General features: G+C 56.2%; 5 protein-coding genes across 5 annotated transcripts; all 5 read left to right on the top strand.

The window, feature by feature from the left end:
* Nucleotides 1–1,088: 1,088 nt before the first annotated feature.
* On the top strand, nucleotides 1,089–2,986 carry C8A04DRAFT_24968 (uncharacterized protein; the record flags this gene model as incomplete). Its single annotated transcript, XM_062779375.1, has 4 exons — nucleotides 1,089–1,138; nucleotides 1,743–2,592; nucleotides 2,686–2,844; nucleotides 2,924–2,986. 4 exons carry the CDS (start codon nucleotides 1,089–1,091, stop codon nucleotides 2,984–2,986), a joined length of 1,122 nt encoding a protein of 373 aa, XP_062640541.1.
* A 9,150-nt stretch (nucleotides 2,987–12,136) lies between these two features.
* Nucleotides 12,137–13,351, top strand: C8A04DRAFT_9198 (uncharacterized protein; the record flags this gene model as incomplete). Its single annotated transcript, XM_062785394.1, has 1 exon — nucleotides 12,137–13,351. The coding sequence occupies one exon, from the start codon at nucleotides 12,137–12,139 to the stop codon at nucleotides 13,349–13,351; it is 1,215 nt and encodes a 404-aa protein (XP_062640540.1).
* Nucleotides 13,352–15,213: 1,862 nt separating this feature from the next.
* C8A04DRAFT_24966 (Saccharopine dehydrogenase) lies at nucleotides 15,214–16,887 on the top strand (the record flags this gene model as incomplete). The annotated part of the gene is made up of 4 exons (XM_062779374.1): nucleotides 15,214–15,227; nucleotides 15,400–15,482; nucleotides 15,560–15,847; nucleotides 15,926–16,887. 4 exons carry the CDS (start codon nucleotides 15,214–15,216, stop codon nucleotides 16,885–16,887), a joined length of 1,347 nt encoding a protein of 448 aa, XP_062640539.1.
* Nucleotides 16,888–17,651: 764 nt separating this feature from the next.
* Nucleotides 17,652–20,719, top strand: C8A04DRAFT_34372 (Las1-like-domain-containing protein; the record flags this gene model as incomplete). The annotated part of the gene is made up of 9 exons (XM_062782808.1): nucleotides 17,652–18,088; nucleotides 18,190–18,883; nucleotides 19,327–19,393; nucleotides 19,583–19,670; nucleotides 19,855–19,888; nucleotides 19,957–20,174; nucleotides 20,252–20,333; nucleotides 20,405–20,593; nucleotides 20,633–20,719. 9 exons carry the CDS (start codon nucleotides 17,652–17,654, stop codon nucleotides 20,717–20,719), a joined length of 1,896 nt encoding a protein of 631 aa, XP_062640538.1.
* Nucleotides 20,720–21,522: 803 nt separating this feature from the next.
* C8A04DRAFT_24963 (uncharacterized protein) lies at nucleotides 21,523–22,530 on the top strand (the record flags this gene model as incomplete). The annotated part of the gene is made up of 3 exons (XM_062779373.1): nucleotides 21,523–21,525; nucleotides 21,583–21,791; nucleotides 21,909–22,530. 3 exons carry the CDS (start codon nucleotides 21,523–21,525, stop codon nucleotides 22,528–22,530), a joined length of 834 nt encoding a protein of 277 aa, XP_062640537.1.
* Between the last annotated feature and the right edge of the window lie 199 nt (nucleotides 22,531–22,729).

The following is a 22,729-nucleotide window of genomic DNA, read 5'->3' as shown; positions in this document are numbered from 1 at the left end:
CACCGATCCCCCGATCCACCGATCGATTCACAGAACGAACCGATAGAACAGCTCCACAGAGCAGAAACCACAACGAACCACGAACCACGAAACATCCGACCCAACCACGGCTCCGATCCCGACGAGTCCGCAGCAGCAGCATCCTTCAATCGTTCGTTCCCCGACTCGGTATCTACCCGGTATCAGCCAGGCCACACAGCAGCCTGCATACCTAGGTACTCTACATAACGTGTAAGCGACCAAACAAGCAGACGGCAGACGGTAGACGGCAGGCCATTCCGACTCCGACTCAACCTGTAAGAGTATGTACGGTGTTCTTTAGTCTGCCCTTGTTTCACTTTTATCGTCTCCTAGGCACTGGGCGGTGTAAGCGGTGTATAAGCAAGCGCATAACCACACATCTGGTTACTCGACACTGCCGGGCAGCCGGGCAGCCGGGCACCGACAGGTGACAGCACAGCACAGCACAGCGCAAAGTGCAGCAGCGTACATGTAACAGAAGCTGAGCCGGTCTGCAAGTGTCTGCAAGTGTCTGTCGCTCGAGGTACATGCATACATCCTGTACATACCTATCTAGCTGCAGACAGACAGACCGACCCGGCCTGCGGAGAAGACAGACACGGCACGACAGACGAGACCACAGCAGCCACCCACCGCCTCAGTCTCTTCTGTTCTGTCTGACCCCTTTACTGCAGACTTGCAGATTCCCAATGACACACTAACGCAGTGCAAAGCAAAGCAAAGCAACGCAAAGCAAACGCAGCGTAACGCGACATATCTCAGATCGGGACCACACACACCCGCGTCCGTCCCTATCTACCCACCGCCCACTGATTACGGCCAATATCAGCCCGCATCATCAACTGGCAGACATACGCATAGGCGCCCTGGTACAGAGACAGAGAGCAACACAGCCCAACTCAAACCAACCGGCTTGTTTCTCGAGCAAGCAAGGAGATAGGTGTTCGAGCACACTAGAAGCAGCAAGCCTCAAACAGCAAGCCCCAGGAAGCAAACCTCAAGAAGCAAGCAGCCGTTAACCACCAGCCACCCTACTGTAGTAGCAGAAAGGCGGAAAACTAGCAGCCATGAAACACCTCATTCTCGTCGGCGCGTGCTACCTCGACACCATCCTGACGTGAGTTTGGCCGGTCTCACACACTCATGCATACTGTGCTATGGTAGACACACACACACACATTCTCTCTCTGCCTCCTTCACGCACATTTTTTCTCTCACCCAAGTTTCCTCTCTCACACTTACACGTCCACACACCTACACATTCCTCACTTACGGTGTATAAACGAGCCCCACGTACACACCCTTCCTTACCTTCCCCCCCTTTCCAGAATACAACATTTGTACGACCCACCATCAGGTCACTTACACCATAATCCTCCCGCAATATGCACTCCCAGACTTACACCATACCTACTCACACCGCACACACACTCACGCACCTATTTTACACTTCAACGCCTCCACGCTTACATTGTACATCTTACACACACTCACACAGCACACACATACACCGTCCACGTACACTTACCTACACTATACACCCACGCACATACACCCACAGCATACCCTTACACAGCACATACCGCACACAGCATAAACTTACACTTTCCACAACCCCCACCTTTACCACCACCTTCGCCCCCACCCTTACACAGCACGCACTTTCACCGCACACATACCTTCACACACACTTACACAGCACACACTTACACTCACCCTAGGATCCCCCACTTCCCCACAGAGGACTCCAAGCTGCGCGCCACCGCCCTCCAGGTGCGTCGCGGGGGCAACTGTCCCAACTCGCTCGAGGTGCTGGCCCAGTTGCTGGCTGCCTCGTCTGCTGGTCTTGTGGACGCCGATGGTACTGATGGTACCGATGGTGCTGATGGTACCAGTCTCACTGGTCTTACTGGTCTCACTGATCCCATCGAGTCAGTCCGGGGTGGTGGTGATGAGAGAGCTGGTAAGGCGGGGGAAGTCGATGGGGTAGTCGAAGGAGGTGAGGGCCGAGGTGAAGGCCGAGGTGATGCTAGAGGTCGGTATGGTAAGGCTGGTGGTGGACATCAAGGCAGTAGTGGTGGCAGTAGCAGCAAGGGTCCAAGTCGAGAAAAATCAGACCCAGACCCAGTACACCACTTACCGCCTACCAAACTGCACCTCATCACCTGCCTCCCCGACGCCTCATCTGCCGCAACCCGCCAGATCCTCTCCTCGTTCGGCACCACCACCATCCCCTCTCCTACCACCACCGCTAGCAGCAGCACCACTAGCAGTGATCAAACCACCACAATCGACCTCTCCCACTCTTTCTTCCGCACCGGACATGACACGCCGGCCAGCTGTTATATCCTGCGCACGTCCGGGAGTGGCCCCGATGGCGGCGGCGGCAGAGGTGGCAGCAGCGATGGTAGCCGGACGATTGTCAACTACAGCGATCTGCCGGATATGACGGCCAACGAGCTGGAGGGTGTGGTCGATGCTTTTGTTGAGGAGATACGCCGGGAGGGCGATAATGGGGTCGGCGAGGACAGTGACAAGGGCGGCGGCGGCGGATGCTGGTGGCACTTCGAGGTGAGCGAAACCCAAATATCCCCCCTCCTGTCTTCGCATCTTCTTTAGTCCCTCAGTCTTCCCGTCTCCAGCTCCTAACATATCCCGCGGCAGGGCCGCATCCCAGAAACAACCCTCCACTGCATCCAGCACCTCCGCCGCGCCATGCCGCGCTGCACCATCAGCGTCGAGATCGAAAAGCCCGGCCGGGCAGGCCTAGCCGAGCTGGCCGCAGCGGCCGACGTTGTGTTTTACTCGCGCAGCTGGGCCGAGGTGAGTTTGTAATCATCTGGCAGCGTCACCAGCCAGAAGAAGAGAGAGAGCGACGACCGGTCTGACATATCTCTGACAGAGCCGAGGATACGTCTCACCAGAAGCCTGTCTCAGGGGTGAAGCGCCGTCGACAAAAGCGTGAGTGATTTCTTTTCCGTCGGTCGTTGCTTTCCGCTTCGGAACCTTCCTTGCCTTGCCTCCCTATCCTGCCCATTAGAGCGAGTTGCAGCCAGCAGCGACATTTCGCTCCGCTTCGCCGCGGCGGTCTGTGCTGTTGCGAGTCCTCACGGACAGCACGTCGTGTCGTTCTCGTCGAAAATTGGCATCAACTGACAGGAGAAACCGGGAGGGGGTTTATCCCCGAAACCGAAAAAACAAAACAGTTCCCTCATGTTCTGCACGTGGGGAGAACAAGGTGCGGGGGCTCTCAGCCTGCCCGAGGGTGAATACATCCACCAGCCTGCGACGAAGCCCGGAGAAGAAAGTATACCCGTGGTCGAGTAAGTCATCCCCCCAAATTACCCCCCATCTTAACCGTTGATCGTGTCGGTGAGCGAGGAACAGAACGGGTTGACGGGGGAGGGAAAAGCGGGTAAAGCAAAAGAGAGAAAAAAAAGCAAAAACAAAACAAGGGAAAGAGAGAACGCTCCGGCGCTTGCGGGGGAGAGAGTGTGTGCGTGCGTGCACTGTCGTGGCCGCTTGCTGCTGCTAGTGCTGCAAAAGGCTGCAAGTGTGAGACCGAAAAAGAAGAAGACAGCAAACAGCCGACCCGGTCTGCAAACAAACTCGGTCGGAGCGGGGGGGAAGGAGGAAGGGGGAAGATGGCGTCGGTGGCGGCGGGGTTTGCCCTCCTCCACAGCCATCCTGCTTGCCTACACACAGGAGTGTATGTATTCTCCCCCATCGGTCGGGCTGGGTTGCGCTGGGCTGTCTTGCAGTCCGCAGGATGCAGAAAACGTTTTGCTCGGCGGGCCTCTTTTCGGCCATGCCACTCACGACCGCACGCCTTCTCTCTCTCTCTTGCTCCCCGCACCCCTCTTTCCCACCCCCCGTCAACTTCAGGTCTCCAAACTGCCGAGGCTCGGAGGCGTTCCTCCAAATTGAATCTGTCCGGATGTACGAGAATACCATGGACTGGGCTAACGGTCTGCTGTGTGTGCGTGTGCCTGTGCACACGCGCGGGTTGTGTTGCGTCGTTTCAGCACTATCGGCGCGGGTGACACCTTCATCGGCGCGATGCTGTATGGCCTGCATGCTCATGCTCATGCTCATGCTGCTGATGCTGCTGCGACTTTTCCCGGTGCTAGTCCTGGTCTTGCTGGCCGTGCTGTGCGTGAGACACAAACACAGACACAAATACAGACACGATCACAGACACGGTCACAGTTGCAGTCACAGTCACAGTCGCAGCTCCTGGCCTTTGCTGTCGGACTCGCTACCAAAAAGGTCCAGAGGGAAGGTTTTGCAGGTCTTGCCGAGGGTGGCGCCTTTGTGGTGGGTGCAGGCGGGCTGCAGTTCGGCCGTTCTTCTCTTCGGAACACGGGTCCTGGTCCGGGTCCGGGTACGGCACGGGTGCAAAGTGATTGATTGACCCGCGGTGGTGCCGCTGCCGGGCCGGTGACTTGCGTTTTTTCGTCGAAGTCGGGTTTTAGTGCAGATTCGTTAGTTTGAATTGAGTGTCCTCGTGACAACGCGGAAGACACCCCAGGGGGGGGAAGAAAACACCAGAACCCTTGTTCGTGACTGGTCGTGTACAAAAAAAAAAGGCGTCGTCGGAATCGGGCAGGTGGCGGGTGCGGCAGGGGGTTGGATGGATGGGGTGAGGAAAGATGTGCGCTGTGCTGCGGCTTGTTGTTGCTGCTGTGGATGCTGCTGTGGGTGAAAGGGAGGCCGGAAAAGGGGGCAAAAACAAGAGTATGCGCTGCTGCTGCTGACGGGCTTGTGATCAACCGCAACCGTCCCCTGATGCGCCCAAGCGAAGCCCCCCCACTGCGTGTGGCTGGAGGGGACCGACTGCTAAGGAACTAGCGGAAGTACAAAGTACCACAATCCATGAGTCGGTGGGAAGAAATAGTGTAGTAACTGTACGTAGTTTGGCGCCAAGGCGGACGTTCAATCTCGTCCCATGTCCGCGATCACGGACGGAGGTGACGGCTAAGCAAGCACCCGCCGAAGGAGGAACTCCAGTCTCCAGGGAGGAGCCACAAGCACAGCCAGCACGGAGGCAAGCTCGCTGCATGTTTGAGAGAACGGGATCAAGGGATGCGAAACGGGCGTTGTGCGGCGGTGGACGGAAAAGGCGGTGAAATGAGCTGGTGAGCTTGCAAGCTTGGTAACCCTAAGTTAGTCTCGGTCTCTCTGTTGCTTGCTCGCCGACGTTGGAAGTTGGACCAAACAGAAACTCTGGTCCGCAGCAACTCCTTTTCACTCTCCCCACTATGCATGAAGCAGACGATTGCCGGTTCCGGGCACAGTCGATGGTCGATGTGAACCACACCCACACTTGTCACTTGAGTTCCAAACAGACAAGGAAGCGGCTGGCTCGCTGACCGGCTGACTGACTGATGGACCATGGCCGGATGATGGAATGACAGACCAACGAAAACCGGGCGTTGTCGGGTCACCGCCCAGACAGTCCATCAATCATCAACCACCAACCAAGCCAGTCCAACCCGTCTGTCCCACCCCTACAGATTGGCAGTTTGGCAGATGGGCAGATTGGCGGCCAAACAACTCTTAACTAGTTAGTTGCTTTCGCCTGCCTGTGGTTCCAGACAGCAGGCGAACCCATGCCCGCAGCACAGCGCTTCTCACCCAGACAGATACACGAGACGGACCGAGAGACGCACACGGACGGTGACCGCCGGCCGTCATCATTGTTGATCAATCCATGGAATGGGCCGTTGGGCCGGCCGGTCGCTTGCTCCATTTGCGTGAGTGTGAGATGATGAATGACCTGACGTCTTGGCCGAATGGCTGTTACCCCAGCAAGGCGCGACAACCTTCGCAGCCCAACCCTCGCCATCAAAGCCAATGTGACAACAGAGGCAGAAAAGAGGGGTGGTGGTTGTGACCCGGATGAAGAGGCGCGGCCAGAAATTACTAGTATTTGATCCGACATGTCGCATGAGACGAAAAAGGGGACAGGCCCGTACCCGTCGCGAGGCTTTTGCCGGAAAAATGTTGTTGTCGTGGCATGAAACGGAACACACTAAGAGCAGCCCACCGCAGCCCTCAGCGTAGCGCTAATTTAGGAGGTTGAGTGAGGGGTGACGGTTACAAGCGAGTCGTCCCCTTTTTTTTTTTTTCTTGTCTCTCGACACAACCCCACAATATCCTACCACTGCTGCGCTGCTGAACGAGGGGAAACCTCGCGAGAAAGCGGAGACAGCGGGCGGTACGAACTTCGAAGTCGCTTCGAAGTGAAAGTGATGACAGCGAGCGAAAATGGAGGGGCGGACGGAGAGGGGGGCGCAGGACAAGGCATTTCCGGATCGGCAACGCAAAGTCATCAATCCCATCATCTCTCGGTGTGTGAAATTGAAAAACGACGCTCAGTCGACGATGGAGCGAGCGACAAACCTCGGGACGGGATAGCCTGACGCGTCCCGGATCACCACATGTCCCTTTGCTAGGTGCCTTGCTGTCTCGTTGGCGTTTTCTCGGCATGCTGCTTCCTTTTTCCTCTCCCCCCGCGTGCCCACCCGCCCCTGTGCCACTCACACTTGCTTGCTTATGGAGAGATCGTGTTGATGAAGCTGTCTGTCACTTGCGTTCCGTGGACAAGATGCATGGGGGCACCCACACACGAGTTCCAGGTTGACGATGGAATGGGAGAGCGAGAGTGGCTGCGGTGGATCATGGACTGTTCTGGCATGGGGACCGAAGGAACGAAGGCACGAAAGGTACCGTCGTGTGTGGCGCTCATCAATTCCCTCTTCCCAAGCGACATCAAGGGGCGAAAAAGGGCTGGTACGGATTACGGATCCTCTGCAAGAGCTTGCTGACTCTCCAAAGTCCCACCGAGCAGGGAGCGACCGGCCAGCCGTGGCACCGTCCTTCGTCGTTGCATTCCGGATACGCAGAAGGGCGAGTGGGAAGTGGGAATGTCTCGCAGGCTCAGGGTTGTGTGGGCGACGAGCTGATTGACTCCGACGAGTCGCGCCCGCAGGGCTCGGGGTCAGGTAAGATCCAGGGACCAGTCGGAGCCACAGGGGCTAACAAGTGAGCTGTGAACCGATGGGACAGGAGAAGTCGGTTCCAAACTGTCGCCCTCCGCCAGCTGCTCGGCTACCCTTGCCTGCCTTGCGACGGTGCCACGGTGCGTGCGTTGGGCTCTCCTCGTGTACTAAGTTATGTACAGACTGTACGAAGTAGTTAGCTCGGGGCGAATAGGCCCGTTGGCACTGCTGGTTTGAGGCCCTGGGAAGGGATACACTCGAGTGGGTTACAGTGCCGTCAGCGCCCCCTAGCGCCCGTCAATCAACGGAGCAAAGGGCTTGACGCAGGCTGCTGAGTTGGCGATTTGGTGACTCTTTTCCTCCCAGGCAGACCAGGGTAAAGGCCCATTTGAGACGCAAAGCACCTGGCTTTTTTGGCGCTCTCTCGGATTTCCATCTTGAGGCGTGCCAGGTCCCACATGCAAAGAACGATGCACGCCGCTTGGCGCCGAAGTGCCTGGCAGGGTGTCTCGGTCGCTCCTTTTCTTGCTGATCCTACACATTCCAGGCGAGGTGGAAGAACGGCCGGCCGGAGTGGACAGCCCAGGCATGCAACAAATCCCCGATTGATGAGACGACCGAGGAGCGCAAAAGGTGTTTTGAGGCAAAGCGTCCAGATGCGGAAAAAGCCGCAGGCTTGGCAGGGTAGTCGATGATCCATTCTCGACCATTGATCCATTGGATCCATTGATCCATCTTGCAGCTCGGAGTGAAAAGCTGACGAGAATGTTATTTAGTGTCGTGACTTGCATCGATGGGGGTCCTCCCGAGTCGCGAGCGCCCGACCCCAAAGCCGACAAGATCGACTTTGGCCTGCCAGGCGCTCGCCTGATGGCCTGGTGACCTGATGAAGCCTCATTCATCATCCTCACATTCCCACCCCCCTCCTCATGCACTTATTAGACGCTCCTGTTGTCCTTCTCGATACTGAACAACGTTGCAGTAGTGTACACAGTAGGTGCTCTCTAGGCGGACTACATAGGAACTCAACCGCTCACGTTCCCCCACATGCGCGCGAGGTGCGGCTCGAGGAAAGCAAGACAAGCGACAAGCCGTCGTACGGGGGGCGTGGCGTTTGTCATGCTGCTCCCCAGCCGAAGGGTGTGAAATCTGCGATTGGGGGGGTGGCCGTCATCGAAATCCATTTGCCTTTTTCCCATTTCCCCGTTGGCATCTCGTCGACGTTCCCACGCCGTCATCACATGGAACTCTGGGGCCAGGGGGGTTGGAGTTCCGCTGTGGTCGGTTGGGTCCATGATTCTATTGGGCCCATTTCTCGGATGCTTTCATGCACAGGGCTGTTTCGTCTGCCCCTTCGGCGGCTTCCATGAGATTCGCGTTCTCATTTTGCGCCCCGTTTGGGAAGGTCTTGGCGGTGAGCTGCAGGGGAGCCGCTCATCAGGAATGTCTTTTGTGGGGGTGAGAAACAGCTGTGAAAAGAAGACCGACTTCTGGCCCACGCCAAGTGCCCAAAGCGCGGGCCTCGCACGACGGTTCCGCACGACACTCATGACTCGGCTTCAACTCCTTGCCTAGTCGTCTGTGGCGGCGTTGAAGTCCACTGGTGTAGTGATCCAGTATCAGTCCACATCTTCCGTACATTCCGTGCATGACTTGTCCAGATCCGCAACGCATGGTGACGGGGAATCGTCGGCACATTAATTTTTTTTTGATGGAGGAGCCGGGCAGCCCACCTGCGAAACGAGCGAGCGCCATTTGTGACCACCGATGAGACCTTGGAGAATTGTTGATTGATGAAAATCCGCTTTTTGCTTCGCTCGGGTACGACGGACTTTTTGCACGACCCTAAATCCCATTTCGACGATCCCTGGACTAGCCCGTCTGGCGGACGGTGAACGATCACCAACAACCTGGTAGGTTAGCTCGTTAACTCGAAAGAGCGGCGAATGTACGACGTCGAAACAACGCACAAGCCGCCCGTGGCCGGATCCGCTATCGACGTCAAAACGGCTCGCTTCTCCGTCATTCAGGGAGCCGCGGCCGGCCGGTCGGTTTAAAAAAAAAATCACGAAAAGGTTGTCAAGGCATCGGGCTTACCGTATCGGTGTCAGCAGTAATTGAAGGCCCGTCCGCATGTGCGTGGCACACCTCTTTGTGAAACTCCATACTAGTAGTATCTGATTCCGAGTGGCCGCGACCAAGCGGGAGGTCAGAAAGCACCTTGCCAGAGAGGGATGAGGGAGGGGTGAATGAAGGAAGGTTTCGCGGGCGTGAGGGTAAAGGAGGCTGACGCTTGGCCGGGTGTTGTGTTCGAATGTCGCAACCTGGCTCGCCTGGGAAACGCATCCACGATCCCCGCTGATGAAAATAGTTCCAGGCCGCAGGTGGATGCTGGGATGGAAGCTTGGCGGGTCCTGCTGAAAAAAAGGGAAGGCAAAGAAAAAAGAGGAACTCAGAACTCCGGCGTCAACCCCACCCCTCATCAGCCAATGATTTTGCGGAATGAGATTTGAGAAGGCGTGGGGAAGGTGCGATCTGATCAAGGATCTGTGGGTCTCTTGCGGACGCGTGCATGGTTCAACAAACTGTGCTGGCCCGCAAAGACCAAGAAGGAGGGACGGGTGTACTTGCCCACTGCAACCTCCGTTGTGACCGAAGCAGGTGGGACCAGCGCCCCAAAATAATGCCGGAGCAATGCACTCAACACAGTCGAAACCCACCCTTTTTTCCTTCTCGATTTTTTCATTTTTTGAAAATTTGCGCAGGGCTTGGCCGCACCAAGGTCCCCTCTGTTCACAAAATCCCGAAGTCCCGACGGGATTGGTCGGGGCAGCCGCCGCACCACAGGAGCGACTTTGTCCTCGCCTCAACAGCCCGGCATTTCGCAGAGGCAGGCATTCACTTTGTTCCGATCTCATCAGATCACTAGGCATGCATCATTTTCGCAAAACAAGCACAGCACCCGATCCACTTGCTGTTTCTTGCGCGTGCTTGGCTCGCGGCTGGCTGCCCTCCGGCAACCCCCAGTCTCAATCCTCTTTCTGACAGACGAAACACAGAACAAGGCCGAGACCAGCCAACCAGCATACCATGCCTCGACAACAAAACCGACAACGTCAAGCCCTGCCAACTGAGGCCAAGTTCATGAACGTCCGGACATCGAAATGACTTGCCGGGTGGCCACCAGCCGGCCAGGTTCGTCGCTCACCCACCCAAGCCGCCGTCGCCTGGTCGCCCACCCTTGTGCTGCTCCTGCAAGATGCCTCTTCGCCCATGGAGCCGATCGGGGCCCAACAAGGGTGGCGCGGGGTGTGCAAGTTCCTCTGTGATCGTGAGCGACCACAAAGTCGTGATCGCCGGCGAACGGGGTTTCGCGGCACAGATGTCTGATATCTGGGCGTCCGCAAGATTCGACGCCAACAGGGAATGTGCCGTTTGAGGCCGACCCGAGCCCGAGCCAGGCTAGGCCGTTGATAGTGCACCGAACCGTCGAACGGGATTTCAGCCATTCCGAAACAAGTATCCCGTACCTTCATTTGTGAGAAAGAGACACCGAGTTTCGTCCGCCGGCCAGGTACTCCGTACTTGGGTAATGACCCCACCGTACGGGAGGGACCTGCTCCGCAACCGCCTTCGCTGATCCTTGGAGCTATAACTTTCATCCGGGCACGCCTCACACTCAGGCCTTAGATGATACACCCCCTTACTTTCGCTTCATTTTCTGCGTGTGGGGTTTCGAGAACCCCGGCTCATTTACCGCTTACACCCCTCCATTCTTCCTCATGATACACCCGACAAGCAGCTCTCCATTCTGCAGGCCGTCAAAAAAAAGGGAGTCGAGCGTTCGCCTCTCGCGTGCGCCAAACCAGAACCCTTGCTCCCCCACCCCCTTGTTTCCCAACTTCTCGCCCATCCACACGGGGGCCATCAATCAATCAGAGGGCCGCGACGCAGGAGGTCGCACCGGTACATCCCTCGCGGTACCTCCGTCCCTGCTTGGTCACACAGCCGCCAGGAGGTGGGAGCCGGTCTGGGGGGGAGACAATTTGACGTGCCAGCCAAATGCCAGACCGGGCTGCCACGCCAGCCCATGCTGCGACCATGACCACAGGCAACGGCATGACTTCCAAACAACCCTTGCAGAACCAAGCCGCCGTCTTCCATCCACCTGCCTCTTGACCGCCCGCCCGCGAGCCCGCGAGCCCGCCAACCCACCCACTCGAGCCCCTTCCCACCAACCCCCAGCACAATCCTCCAGGTATCGCGCTATCCGGAACAAGCCACGGGCAGCCCACAGCGAGGAAAATCGGTTTGGCCTCTCTCTGGCCCCTGCAACCCTGTACCGGAACGCCCCCTTTCAGCGATGATGAACTCCACGCATCCCTGTCCGCCTCTTTCTGTGGCCTTGCCTTGCGGTGCAGCGGCAGGGCTCCAGGGCCAAGCTTGCCAAGGTCGAACTGGTTCACGACCCTCCTTGCCTCCGGGCGCTGGGCCGCTGGCACGCACACACAAGCGCACTCTCAGTCTCTCACACACCATGGTCCACACCACACACAGACAGCGGTGCTGGCGCGAGGCCCGAAACGACTTCACACCAGACGGTCCGCGTCCCCAGTCCCCAGGGTCGGGCAGGCTAAACAATCCCTGCAAGCGCAGATGACGCAGGCTTTTTGAGAGAGCCCCAGAGTCATGGAACAAGCTCCGTTGACACGACATCCAGTCTCTCGCTCCATCCTCCCGGCACGCCAAAGCGGCAATAGGAGCCTCCCCCATGGGCCCAGATGCCCAGATGGGCATGTAATATTTGTGTCGTTCTCCACGCCGTCCCATCGCCAGGGACGCTACCAGCTCCGAACCAGGTTTGTGACTTTCAAAAGTCTCTCTCCTTATTACGCACTTAACCCACCCTCCCGTGCGCAACCAAGCGTCTTCCGCACCTCTCATATCAAGACCCGTTTCCGTCTTGATATTCCATCACCACCCACCCAGCAACAAACTCCTCGGCCCGTTTCCCACACCACACTTCACCACAACCATATCCTACACTCTCAACAGTCCGTGACAACAGGAGGGCAGTCTCTCGTCGTTTCTAGTTATTCATCACCATCAAGATGATGCCATCATCACTCGCCGCTACCAACGTAGCCGGCGGTATGTCTTACCACCACCAGTCTGCCGGGGCCCACACCGTCGACGAGCTCTTGAGCGAACTCTCAAGACAGCTCATCGGGAACACGAGGAGGTACTCGAGGGCCTCGGCCAGCCAGCAAAGAGCGGGGAACGCCATGAGAATATCCAAACCCAGCAGCGCCAGCAACAGCCCAAGATCATCAGCACTGCAAGCACGGAGGAAAACGTTGATCGGGGATGGCTTTCGGGGCGGCTTTCAGACTCTGTCTCCCGCCATGGATGTCGATCGACCGCATCTCCCTACCCCAGGGTCCGAGGTTTCGAACGAGTCCTTTTATCGTCAGCCAACTTCGCGGTCTGCTCGACCCGTCAGCTGGCACCCATCCTCGCAACATGCCCAGCCTTCGTACTACACTCAACAAGATGCGATGCTTCACGCCTTCCCGACGTATAACGATGCTGAGGCGCTGGCCAGCCTGCAGCAGTTCCCGCCCACGCCTACGGTTTATTCGGGGTACACGTCTCCAGCAGACCCCTTCTCGCCGCTCACGCTCCCGTATTCCGGCTTCAGTTCGCAGCAGCAGCAGCAGCAGCAGCAGATGTACTCTCCTTTGAACCAGCCCATGCCAGTATCACAGCAAGTCCCGATGTACCCGCCGACGAGCTGTGCCTCGGGTTACTCCCCGGCCACTACACTCTCAGAGATGCCACAGTTGCGCCACGAGGGCGCACTCCCATCCTGGGAGGTTCAGCCGACCGCCACCTTCAACCAGCATACGACCCCACCCACGCCAGAAGACTTTGTCTGCAATCTCAACCCAACTCTGCCCCTCGGACAACAGCAACAGCAGCAACAATCACAGCCAGACCCTGCCCCGCAATCGTACCAAACAGTCATCATCCATGACGATGAAGCCGGGGACGACTCCGAGGAAGGCGAGATTCTCTACGGCATGGGCCTGTACGATGCACCGGACCACAGCAAGCAGCACGAGTCCACGGCCACGACACTGCATCAGTCAGTGGTCTTCTCGTTATTGGGTAGCGGACGGAGCGAGGAAGAGGAAGAGGTGGACAGCGGCAAGGGCCTGGGCCTGAAATTAGAGGATGCCTGGGAGCCGCCTGCGAGTGACGATGAGGATGATGAGGAGGAGGAAGGAGAGGGTGAGGAAGATGGGGAGGGGCAGGACGACTGAGTGTTGAGCGTTTGCACGCAGGTTACGTGCGATTCGCCCCAGGCGCTTCTTTTCTCCCGGCTATTCTGTTCTGTTTTCTCTCTACCACTTTTTGATGACTAATTCTTTACTTTCCATTCTTGTACACTGAATCTCTTTTTCTTTTTTTTCTTTTTTGAGTCTTTTTTGTCTATTGCATCATAGCGAGGTGTTTACGGGATACGGTTATTGGGACGAACATGGGAACATGGTCTGCGGCTTATCAAGAGAAACGGGCACGGATATACAACAAACACACATCCTCATCGGAAAGATTAGAAGTACCTAACGGATACCGACGCAAAGTCACGGAGTGAGACCCCAAGAACGGGGCAAAAACGGGATGACCCGGGAACGCGGGCTTGGAGAGTGGGAAATAGGCATGGCTGGGTGACCGGCCGGCCGATCAGAAGGCAGTTGGCGTTGCTGAGACAAAGATTTGCCTTGTCGTGGGTTTAGTTACCTATCTTAGTTAGCAAAGCAAACTGGAGCAGAGAGTAACTAAAGAAAGAAGAAAAACAATAGCCAACGCCTGTGGGTTTCACAGCCCGGCAGGAGGCGCCCCAAATGTACCGGACTTTGGTCCAAACCGGTTCCTATCTCCCAATAGTTTCCAAGTGTGTGAGGTACTTTCCATGTTATTAATGCATGAATGGCCGGAATTAGCCCAGAATCTGTATCGGGGACGGTACATTTCACAATTTTAAACCAATTTATTTCTTCATAAAACACGTACGTTACGTTGAGCTTACTTAAATAAGACAAGCGACTTTTGCATGCCTGTGGTGTGTGTGTCTGTGTGTATGTGTCCATGGGTGTGGGTGTGCCTCGTGTGTGCCTGTTGTGACGTTGGTGATATCGTTTCGCGAGCTGAATACGGATGTCACCTGCCGTTTGGCTAGTGACTGAGACGGAGGTCCCTTCGAGAACGAGATTGGCTGGGGTGCGGTATGCTAACATCCAATCTTTTTCTGTCTACAATACATGAGTTAGTTGTTCCGAATGATTTACCCACCACCTGTGGCCGTGACCGTGACTGTGATTTTGGCCACATACATACATGCATGCATGCATCGGGTTCCGTTTGATTGATGGTGGATCAATAAATGGATGGTTTGTTGGTTGGGTGGGTGGACAGGTCGTCGGTCGGAAGGGGGGCGGGTGGATGGGCCGCGGCCTGTCCGATCTCATAACGGCTGGTTGTTATTGTTGTTACCTTGGGTCAAGCATATTTTGTGGTTTTAAGATTGCGCAACCCGCTGCACAGGGTAAGCAGGCGGCAGCCGCCGGGTGTTGTTGGTTTGAGGTTGGTAACCGAGTGTTGAGGTTGTCACTTTGTAACCTTGTAACTTTGTACCTGACCACTCTGACCTCGCAAAGCTCAGGCTAAGGTCGGCTCGGCGGGACCCTGCCGACCCGCAGCGTGCCGAGCTTGCCCCCAACAACCCCTCGCAGAGCGGCGCCTTCCCTCGCAGCTGTTAACTACCCCGCCATCACCCGCCCGCTACCCCTCACTAACGTTAGGTCATTGAAAATTTGTTGCTGAGCTGCGGGTAGGGAGCAGAAAAAAAAAATCACAGGCCGTTATCGGAACAGAACTCCAGCAGGCGGAAAAGATGGAGACGACGTAGCAAGTGGGGGAAGGGCGGCGTGACTCAATCAGGTCCACGGAGAGAAACAACTACGACAAACAAAACAAAGTCGTCACAATTTGGATGTTGACAAGACTTTGCCAGGCGCGGAGAGCAGGAATCCCCCGGCAATTTCGAAGCTCCCAAAGACCACTATTCCACCCCGTTATCATCCAGTCGTATAGTCTCGTACTGTCATACGGCACAACCAAAATGGCTTCGCAACAGTAAACACGCCCCACCTTCCTTTTGTTGTTGCCTTTTATCGTCTGTCCTTTTTTCCTGCTGCCTCTCGCATCCAACCCCACTGTACCACCGATGATGCATGGCCCAATTCGAGGGTATGAGGACGTCATCTTCAAGATGGGCCGCTGACATGTAGACTTTTGACGCCTCTAGAAAGGTGCTCATGCTCGGCGCGGGCTTCGTGACCCGGCCGACGCTCGATATTCTCAGCGACTCGGGCATTCCCGTGACTGTTGGTAGGGTTACCTTATCCCCCCTTTTTTGGGTCTTGATGCCTTTAGGTCTCTCTTACTGACCCCGTTGTCGCATACAGCCTGCCGCACCCTGGCCTCGGCCCAGCAGCTCTCCGAGGGCGTCAAGAACGCGCACCCCATCTCGCTCGACGTGACCGACGACAAGGCGCTGGACGCCGAGGTGGCCAAGCACGACCTCGTCATCAGCCTGATCCCCTACACCTTCCACGCCGTTGTCATCAAGTCGGCCATCCGTAACAAGAAGCATGTCGTCACGACTAGCTATGTCTCGCCCGCCATGCTGGAGCTGGATGCCGAGGCGAAGGCCGCTGGTATTACGGTCATGAACGAGATTGGCCTGGACCCGGGTAGGTTTCTTACCCCGGTTGTTTCTTTCTCGTTGTCGCTGGTTCGTTGGGGTTCCGTTTTCTGACCTCACGTCCTAGGTATCGACCACCTGTACGCCATCAAGACGATCGACGAGGTCCACCAGGCCGGCGGTAAGATTCTGGGCTTTGTGTCCTACTGTGGTGGTCTGCCGGCCCCGGAGGACTCGGACAACCCACTCGGCTACAAGTTCTCATGGTCGTCGCGCGGCGTGCTGCTGGCCCTGCGCAACGCCGGCAAGTGGTGGCAGGACGGCTCCATCGTCGAGGTCGCCGGCAAGGACCTCATGAACACGGCCAAGCCGTACTTCATCTACCCGGGCTTCGCGTTCGTCGCCTACCCGAACCGCGACTCAACCCCGTACAAGGAGCGCTACGCCATCCCCGAGGCCCAGACCATCGTCCGCGGCACCCTCCGCTACCAGGGCTTCCCCCAGTTCATCAAGGTGCTCGTCGACATCGGCTTCCTCGAGGACACCCCGCTCGACGTGCTGTCGAAGCCGGTGCCGTGGAAGGAGGCCACCAAGGCGGTCATCGGCGCGTCGTCGCTGTCGGCCTCCGACCTCGAGTCCACCGTGCTCTCCAAGGCGACCTTCGAGTCAGACGAGGACAAGAAGCGGATTCTCTCCGGCCTCCGCTGGATCGGCCTGTTCTCCGACGAGCCCATCACCCCCAAGGGCAACCCGCTCGACACGCTGTGCGCGACGCTGGAGCGCAAGATGCAGTACGAGGAGAACGAGCGTGACCTGGTCATGCTGCAGCACAAGTTCGAGATTGAGCACAAGGACGGCTCGCGGGAGACCCGCACCTCGACGCTTGTCGAGTACGGCGACCCCAAGGGCTACTCCGCCATGGCCAAGCTCGTGGGTGTGCCCTGCGCCGTTGCTGTCAAGCAGGTTCTTAGCGGCCAGCTGACCGACAAGGGCGTGCTGGCGCCTATGAATGCGCGTATCAATGAGCCGCTGATGCGCGAGCTCAAGGAGAAGTATGGTATCACCATGGTGGAGAAGACCATTTCGTAAATGGGTGGCTTCTGGGGGTAAGGTAAAAAAAGGAAAATTAGATAAATGAGGATAGAAAAAAGGTTCTCATGTTCCCACTGCGCTGGTTTCTCATGTCCTGTGTATGCACCCTGGTTTTCAAATCGGGCGTTTACTGTACCGCCTCTCTCGGCCTCAAATCCGCAACACCCTGACGCCACCCATTACCTTCTTTCCCTCCCTCAACCGCCCTTTATAACCTCGACTCGCACAGTTCCTTCCAACCGCCCCCCATTCCTTGACCCCTCGGGTGTTGAGATGATGGGGCGGCGAGCTTTTTGATGTTTTTTTTTTTTTTTTTTTTTTTTTTTTTTTTGGTTTGGGGTAATTAAGGTAAAGCTCGGTTTTATTTTCAAGATTGAGGAAGACGGCGATTTAGTAGGTTTATATCCTGGAATTGAGGCAGAAATAAATACCTAATTAATCGATGTTAAGCATATGTATTGAAATGAAGATGAGGAATGTGAAAATACAATATGTCTTTTGTAACTATAGCGGGCCACTAACTAATTTGCCCGAAGGAGCCACCTGGTTTCATTAGTACATTAACAAGTGTATACCTTGAAACCAAAATTTCGTCATAACATATTTCACACAGTGGTAATTAATGTTAGAGCTTCAACACCATCAACTCAGCCCATCTCATCTCAAATCACACAACGAATTTCGAACACCTACACACCCTCGCTTTATCGCTCACCAATCACAGAACGACCACCGAGGAAAGCCAAAACCCAAACCCTGGCATGGTCCAGTACGTCTTCACCCCCTGGCGCAACCGCGCCGAACTCCTCACCGTACGCGCCCAGTTCTACCCTCAGCATAACGCGCAGCAGTCCCAGCTACAATCACCACAGCGCCAACAACAACCTGCAAAAGGACGGCAAGGAAATGGGGGGGAAGAAGGAGGAAGCAGGGACGGAAAACGCCACGCCGTCGCACGCGTGTCAATGTGGATGCAGCGCGGCGGGTGTCCGCATATGGTTGAGTCGACGGCGTTGTTGGTTGCGGCGGGGTTGAGTGATGAGGGGGTTGGGGGCGGGTATGAAAGGAGGGATGGGAGGAGGAGGAAGAGGGGGGATCGTGGTGGTGATGGTGGATGGCATGGGGGTGAGGATGATGGGCTGGCGAGGGCTTCGGGGGGGTATGCAGTGCGCGCGGCATACTCGGCTGCTTTTAGTCGGTGAGTTTGAGGTCTCATCTTCCATTACTTCCCTTCCTCTCTATCACTACCCTCTTCTTACCCGCCCTCGGTACGAGATGTGAATGCTAAGATATCGCCAGCTTCGTAACAGGCCTCCTAGACTCCCACCAAGACAAGCAACGCAAGATGTCCATGTACGACGTCGCCAAGAGTGTCGGACTGCCGGCGACGTTTGTTGAGCTCCGCCACCAGGCGACGCACGAGCAGCTGCCGTCGTTGACTCGGCTGCGTGCGGCCGCGGCGAAAGCGCTGGAGTGGATTTGGGAGTATTATTGGAGGGGGTTGGAGGGGGAAGTGAGGGTGGAATCGGCAGAACCGCTGAAGGTAGCGTCTTCTGCGGCGATTGGGGTTGCGGTGGTGGTTAGTGGAGAGGCGGAGGCGGAAGGGGTGAGTGTGGAAAGGGTTGGCGATGAAGGGGGGGAAGAGATGGGGGAGGATGAGGAAGGGGTGAGGGGGGTGGTGAAGGGGTATCTTGAAGGGGATGATGGTCTAAAGGAGGAGGTGTTGGGATTTGATGGGGAGCTGGTGCTGGCCGTGTTGGACACCATTTCGGGGGCTACGAGGGACCCCAAAGTCCTGCGACGCACACTCACGTTGGAGAGGGAGATTTTGGACCGAGCGCCGGAGGTTGGCCAAATGGAGGTGGATGAAGAGGGTGAGGGAGTTGGTGGGATTTCAGACAAGGATGATGGGGTAGTCACGGCTGAAGAGACACGGGAGAAAGCGGATGAGACGGGGCCAGAAAGAACGGAGAGCGAGGGAAAAGAGACTGAGGTTGACATGTCTGAAGAACAACCCGGCTGGATACTGTACGATGATGATGACTGGGTGCCGAAGCCGATAGGGGTGGTCTAAATTTAACGCTATTTAATCCCATTTTGGCCCCCAAACAAGACTGTTTATAAACTGGTGATGAAAAGGGTGGTCATGTGACCCCCTCGCCGAACACAACTCCAGTTACCACGTTGTGGATAGGCCCCTCTTCGTGAAGCTCAGCGTCCAATGAATAACGTCATTCCCGCGCGACCTGCATTCCCGTCGTTTCCCGACCGTCCGCTCCGTTTCCTCCGCGGCGTCGGGGGGAATCATTGTCCGGATTCGTTAGAAATCCGTGTTTAATAATAAACTGCCCGCTTACTTGATGTTGCGCTGACTTCGGAGCTCAGTGCTCAAGCCCAGCGTCACAGTGGACTCCGCCTCCACAAACTGCACTAGAGCATGTTCACCCTCAACACTGTTGCAAGGCGTCTTTTTCAGCCCAGACTCACTTCTTTTGCCTCTGCTGTAAGCTTTGCATTTCCGGTCGAGTTTCATACTTATTGTCAAACATACTTTCTGTCAAACATTAACAGCTATTTCTCAGCCAATCAACATCCGCAAAATGCATATCCAATCGATTCCTATGTGTGAGTGGCTTTATAATCGCTAATATGGCAACAACCCGTTCAGGTGAGAGCTGATGCGGAGTTTTAGGGGTGGGGAAAAGCGACAACTACGCCTACCTAGTAGTTGACGACAAGTCCAAGGAAGCCGTGATCATCGACCCGGCTCATCCGGCGGAGTGGGTGTTCCTCCTAGAGAATCTAAGAAGGGGCGGAAATCTAATGCTATGCTAGAGTTGCCCCGGTGTTGAAGAAGGCCATTCAGGACGGGTCGATCAAGCTCACAGCAATTGTCAACACCCACCAGTAAGCCCTCGTTACTATCTATCGATGTGACCTGTGAACCCTAACTAACCCTCTCAGTCACTGGGACCACGCCGGCGGAAACGAGGAACTCGTGAGTCCTTCCCCCCCAAAACATCCCCCTCCAACCTACCATTACCTAACTTAACACCCCCCTTCTAGCTCACCGAGCTCGACCAGCAGCAGCTCCCCATCATCGGCGGCAAGGACTGCAAGAAAGTGACGCGGACGCCGCAGCACAACGAGAGCTTCAACATTGGCAGCATTGCTGTCAAGGCCCTGCATACGCCGTGCCACACCCAGGATAGCATCTGTTTTTTTATGCAGGACGGTGACGACAAGGTGGTGTTTACGGGTGATACGCTGTTTCATGGTGGTGGGTTTGCATGCATACTGACTAATTTGGGTTTCTCTTGAGGGGTTGATCTGACGATGAGGTGCACATAGGCTGCGGCAGGTTCTTCGAAGGTAACGGCGAGGAGATGCACAAGGCGCTGAATGAGGTTTTGGGGTCGCTGCCGGATGACACGCGCGTTTTTGTGAGTTTGGCCTTTTTTCTTTGGAAGGCCCCAATCCCTTCACGCAACCAACAAATGCTAACCTGACCCAGCCCGGCCACGAGTACACCGGATCCAACGCCAAGTTCGGCCTCTCGGTCCTCCCCAGCGGGCCGGTCAAGGCCTTGGAGGCGTTTGCCAAAGAGAACAAGGAGACGCAGGGCAAGTTTACCATTGCTGACGAGAAGGCGCACAATGTGTTCATGCGGCCTCAGGTAAGAAGCACCCAGAGTTGGTCGGTGGTATTTGGGACTTTTAGTGAGCTGACTGACATGCGACAGGACCCCGAGATTCAGAAAGCCACCGGCGAGACGGACCCGATTGCTATCATGACCAAGCTGCGCGAGCTGAAGAATAACTTTAAGTGAGTTTGGTTGTTTCCGGGGTAGGTTGAGAAGCAGATGAGTTGCCGGGCAGAGGTTGATACAGTTCGGTTTGGTCAGGGAGGTGGTTGTAACCAAGTCCAGTTTGTAGTCTGCCACAGGAAGACATAAACATAAGTACAAACTGCCACATCACGGCCAGCCGTAAACAATATCACATCACTGGCAACGAACACTGGCAAGTACGCAAGTACAAGGGTGAATGTCTCCGAAAGCCCATACCGCCTAGACCCGAGGGGATCCAGACGTCGTGAACTTGCGGACGCGTCTTACGGAGACACGTGGTGTTTCAATTTTGCTTCACTGTCCACACTTGCTCGCCCTGGGGTTGTATGAAGGCGGCAAGCTCTAGCAATTTTTGAAGCGGCGACTCGAATTGGTCGGGGGTTGGTGCACAATCGAAAAAAAAAGTGAGGAATCACCGAGATGGAGCATCAACATCGGTCGACCTACCTTGGGGCGTGTCTCTTGAAAACTGATTTACTCGTGTGTGGTAAAGCAGAGTTGAGAAATGAGATGTAGCAGCCCGTTTCGCGAGTGTTGCTCGGTTGTGTTTTACAGCTCTGGGTGAGGAAATGTTCCCAGGAATTTTGTGTTGGAAGAGAGGAAATTTCTCAGATTTGGGATGGATATTTTCTTTGATGCATACTGCGATCACGTGAGTAGGCGCTCACTTGGCGACCGGCCCCACCTTGGCCCGGCCCGATCCACCCTCTCTCCACTTCCCCAGAGCATCGCATCGCAAAGACATCTCTATCAAGCCATTATTTCGGACAAAACCCAGCAAAATGGTCAGTTCCCGTTTAAATTTAACCTCGGACATACTGTACTAACATGTTTCCCAACAGCCACCCCGCCGCCGACCCCCAGCATCCTCCTCCACCGCGGCGGCGGCCCCGTCCAAATCCGGCGCGCGCCCGTCCAAACTCGCGAAAGAACACAAGATCACGGCGGAAGAGGAGTCTGAGATCCGCGAGGCCTTTTCGCTGTTTGCTGAGCCCATGGCTGGCGAAAAGGAGGGGATCATGCCCATTGGCGATGTCCGGCGCGCTCTGATGTGAGTTCCTCCTCCCTTGTGTCCCCTGCCGAACCAACCCACCAACCAACCCCTCTCCCCTCATTCATTCAACCAAACCATCCCTCGAATAATTCTAACGTTATATATGAGAAAAAGAGCCCTCAACCTCCCCCCCTCCTCCCCCGCACAACTCTCAACCTTCACCACCGCCCTCGACCCCGACGACGAAGGTTTCGCGACCTATCCCGCCTTTGTCGGCATCTGTGCGCTACAGATCCACACCCGTCGGCACCACCAGGGTGAGGCGGAATACGAAGAGGAACATCGGAGGGAGGTGGATGAGGCGTATCAGTTGTTTACTGAGGTTGGGAGGCAGAACAGGCGTGAGCAACGACGGCGGGGGATGGGAGGTCATGATGTAGATGAGGAGGAGGAGGATGATTATACGGGTGGTGGTGGGTTTGAAGAGGATGGGGATGGGGAAGGAGAGGAGGTGGTGATAACGATAGCGGATTTGAGGAGGGTAGCGGCGTTATTGCGGCTGGACGAAAAGAGTCGGGCGGAAGATGCGGGTGGGAGTGGGAATACTGCAAGAGGGGGCGGAAATGCTGGGTTTGGGGGGAAGATGGGGAAGGGGGGGAAGGATGGGGAACTGGTGGTGACGGAGGAGTTGTTAAGGGATATGATTCTGGAGGCGAATGGTGGGGCGGGGGTTGGGAGGGGGGTTAGGAAGGCGGAGTTTGATGAGGTGATGCGGCGGGCGGGGGTTTGGCGGTGACATTGGGGTTGGTATGGGGTAAGAGAAGGGAACGGGATGGTGAGATTATATATGCTGGGTTGGCCGTACGTGCTCAGGCTCCGGGAGGGTACGAAGTAAGGTGTCCAGGAGCTCACTTGCAACGTGCTGAGCAGCGCCGTTTCACGCGCCAGTGGAATGCTGGCTGGTATGCTCTGGCAACACAAACTGAGCAGCACGC

Source organism: Dichotomopilus funicola, assembly GCF_033296635.1.
Source record: "Dichotomopilus funicola strain CBS 141.50 unplaced genomic scaffold C8A04scaffold_4, whole genome shotgun sequence".
Lineage (NCBI taxonomy): Eukaryota > Fungi > Ascomycota > Sordariomycetes > Sordariales > Chaetomiaceae > Dichotomopilus > Dichotomopilus funicola.
The sequence above is the reverse complement of the archived record's forward strand: the minus strand, read 5'-3'. Positions and strand labels throughout refer to the sequence as shown.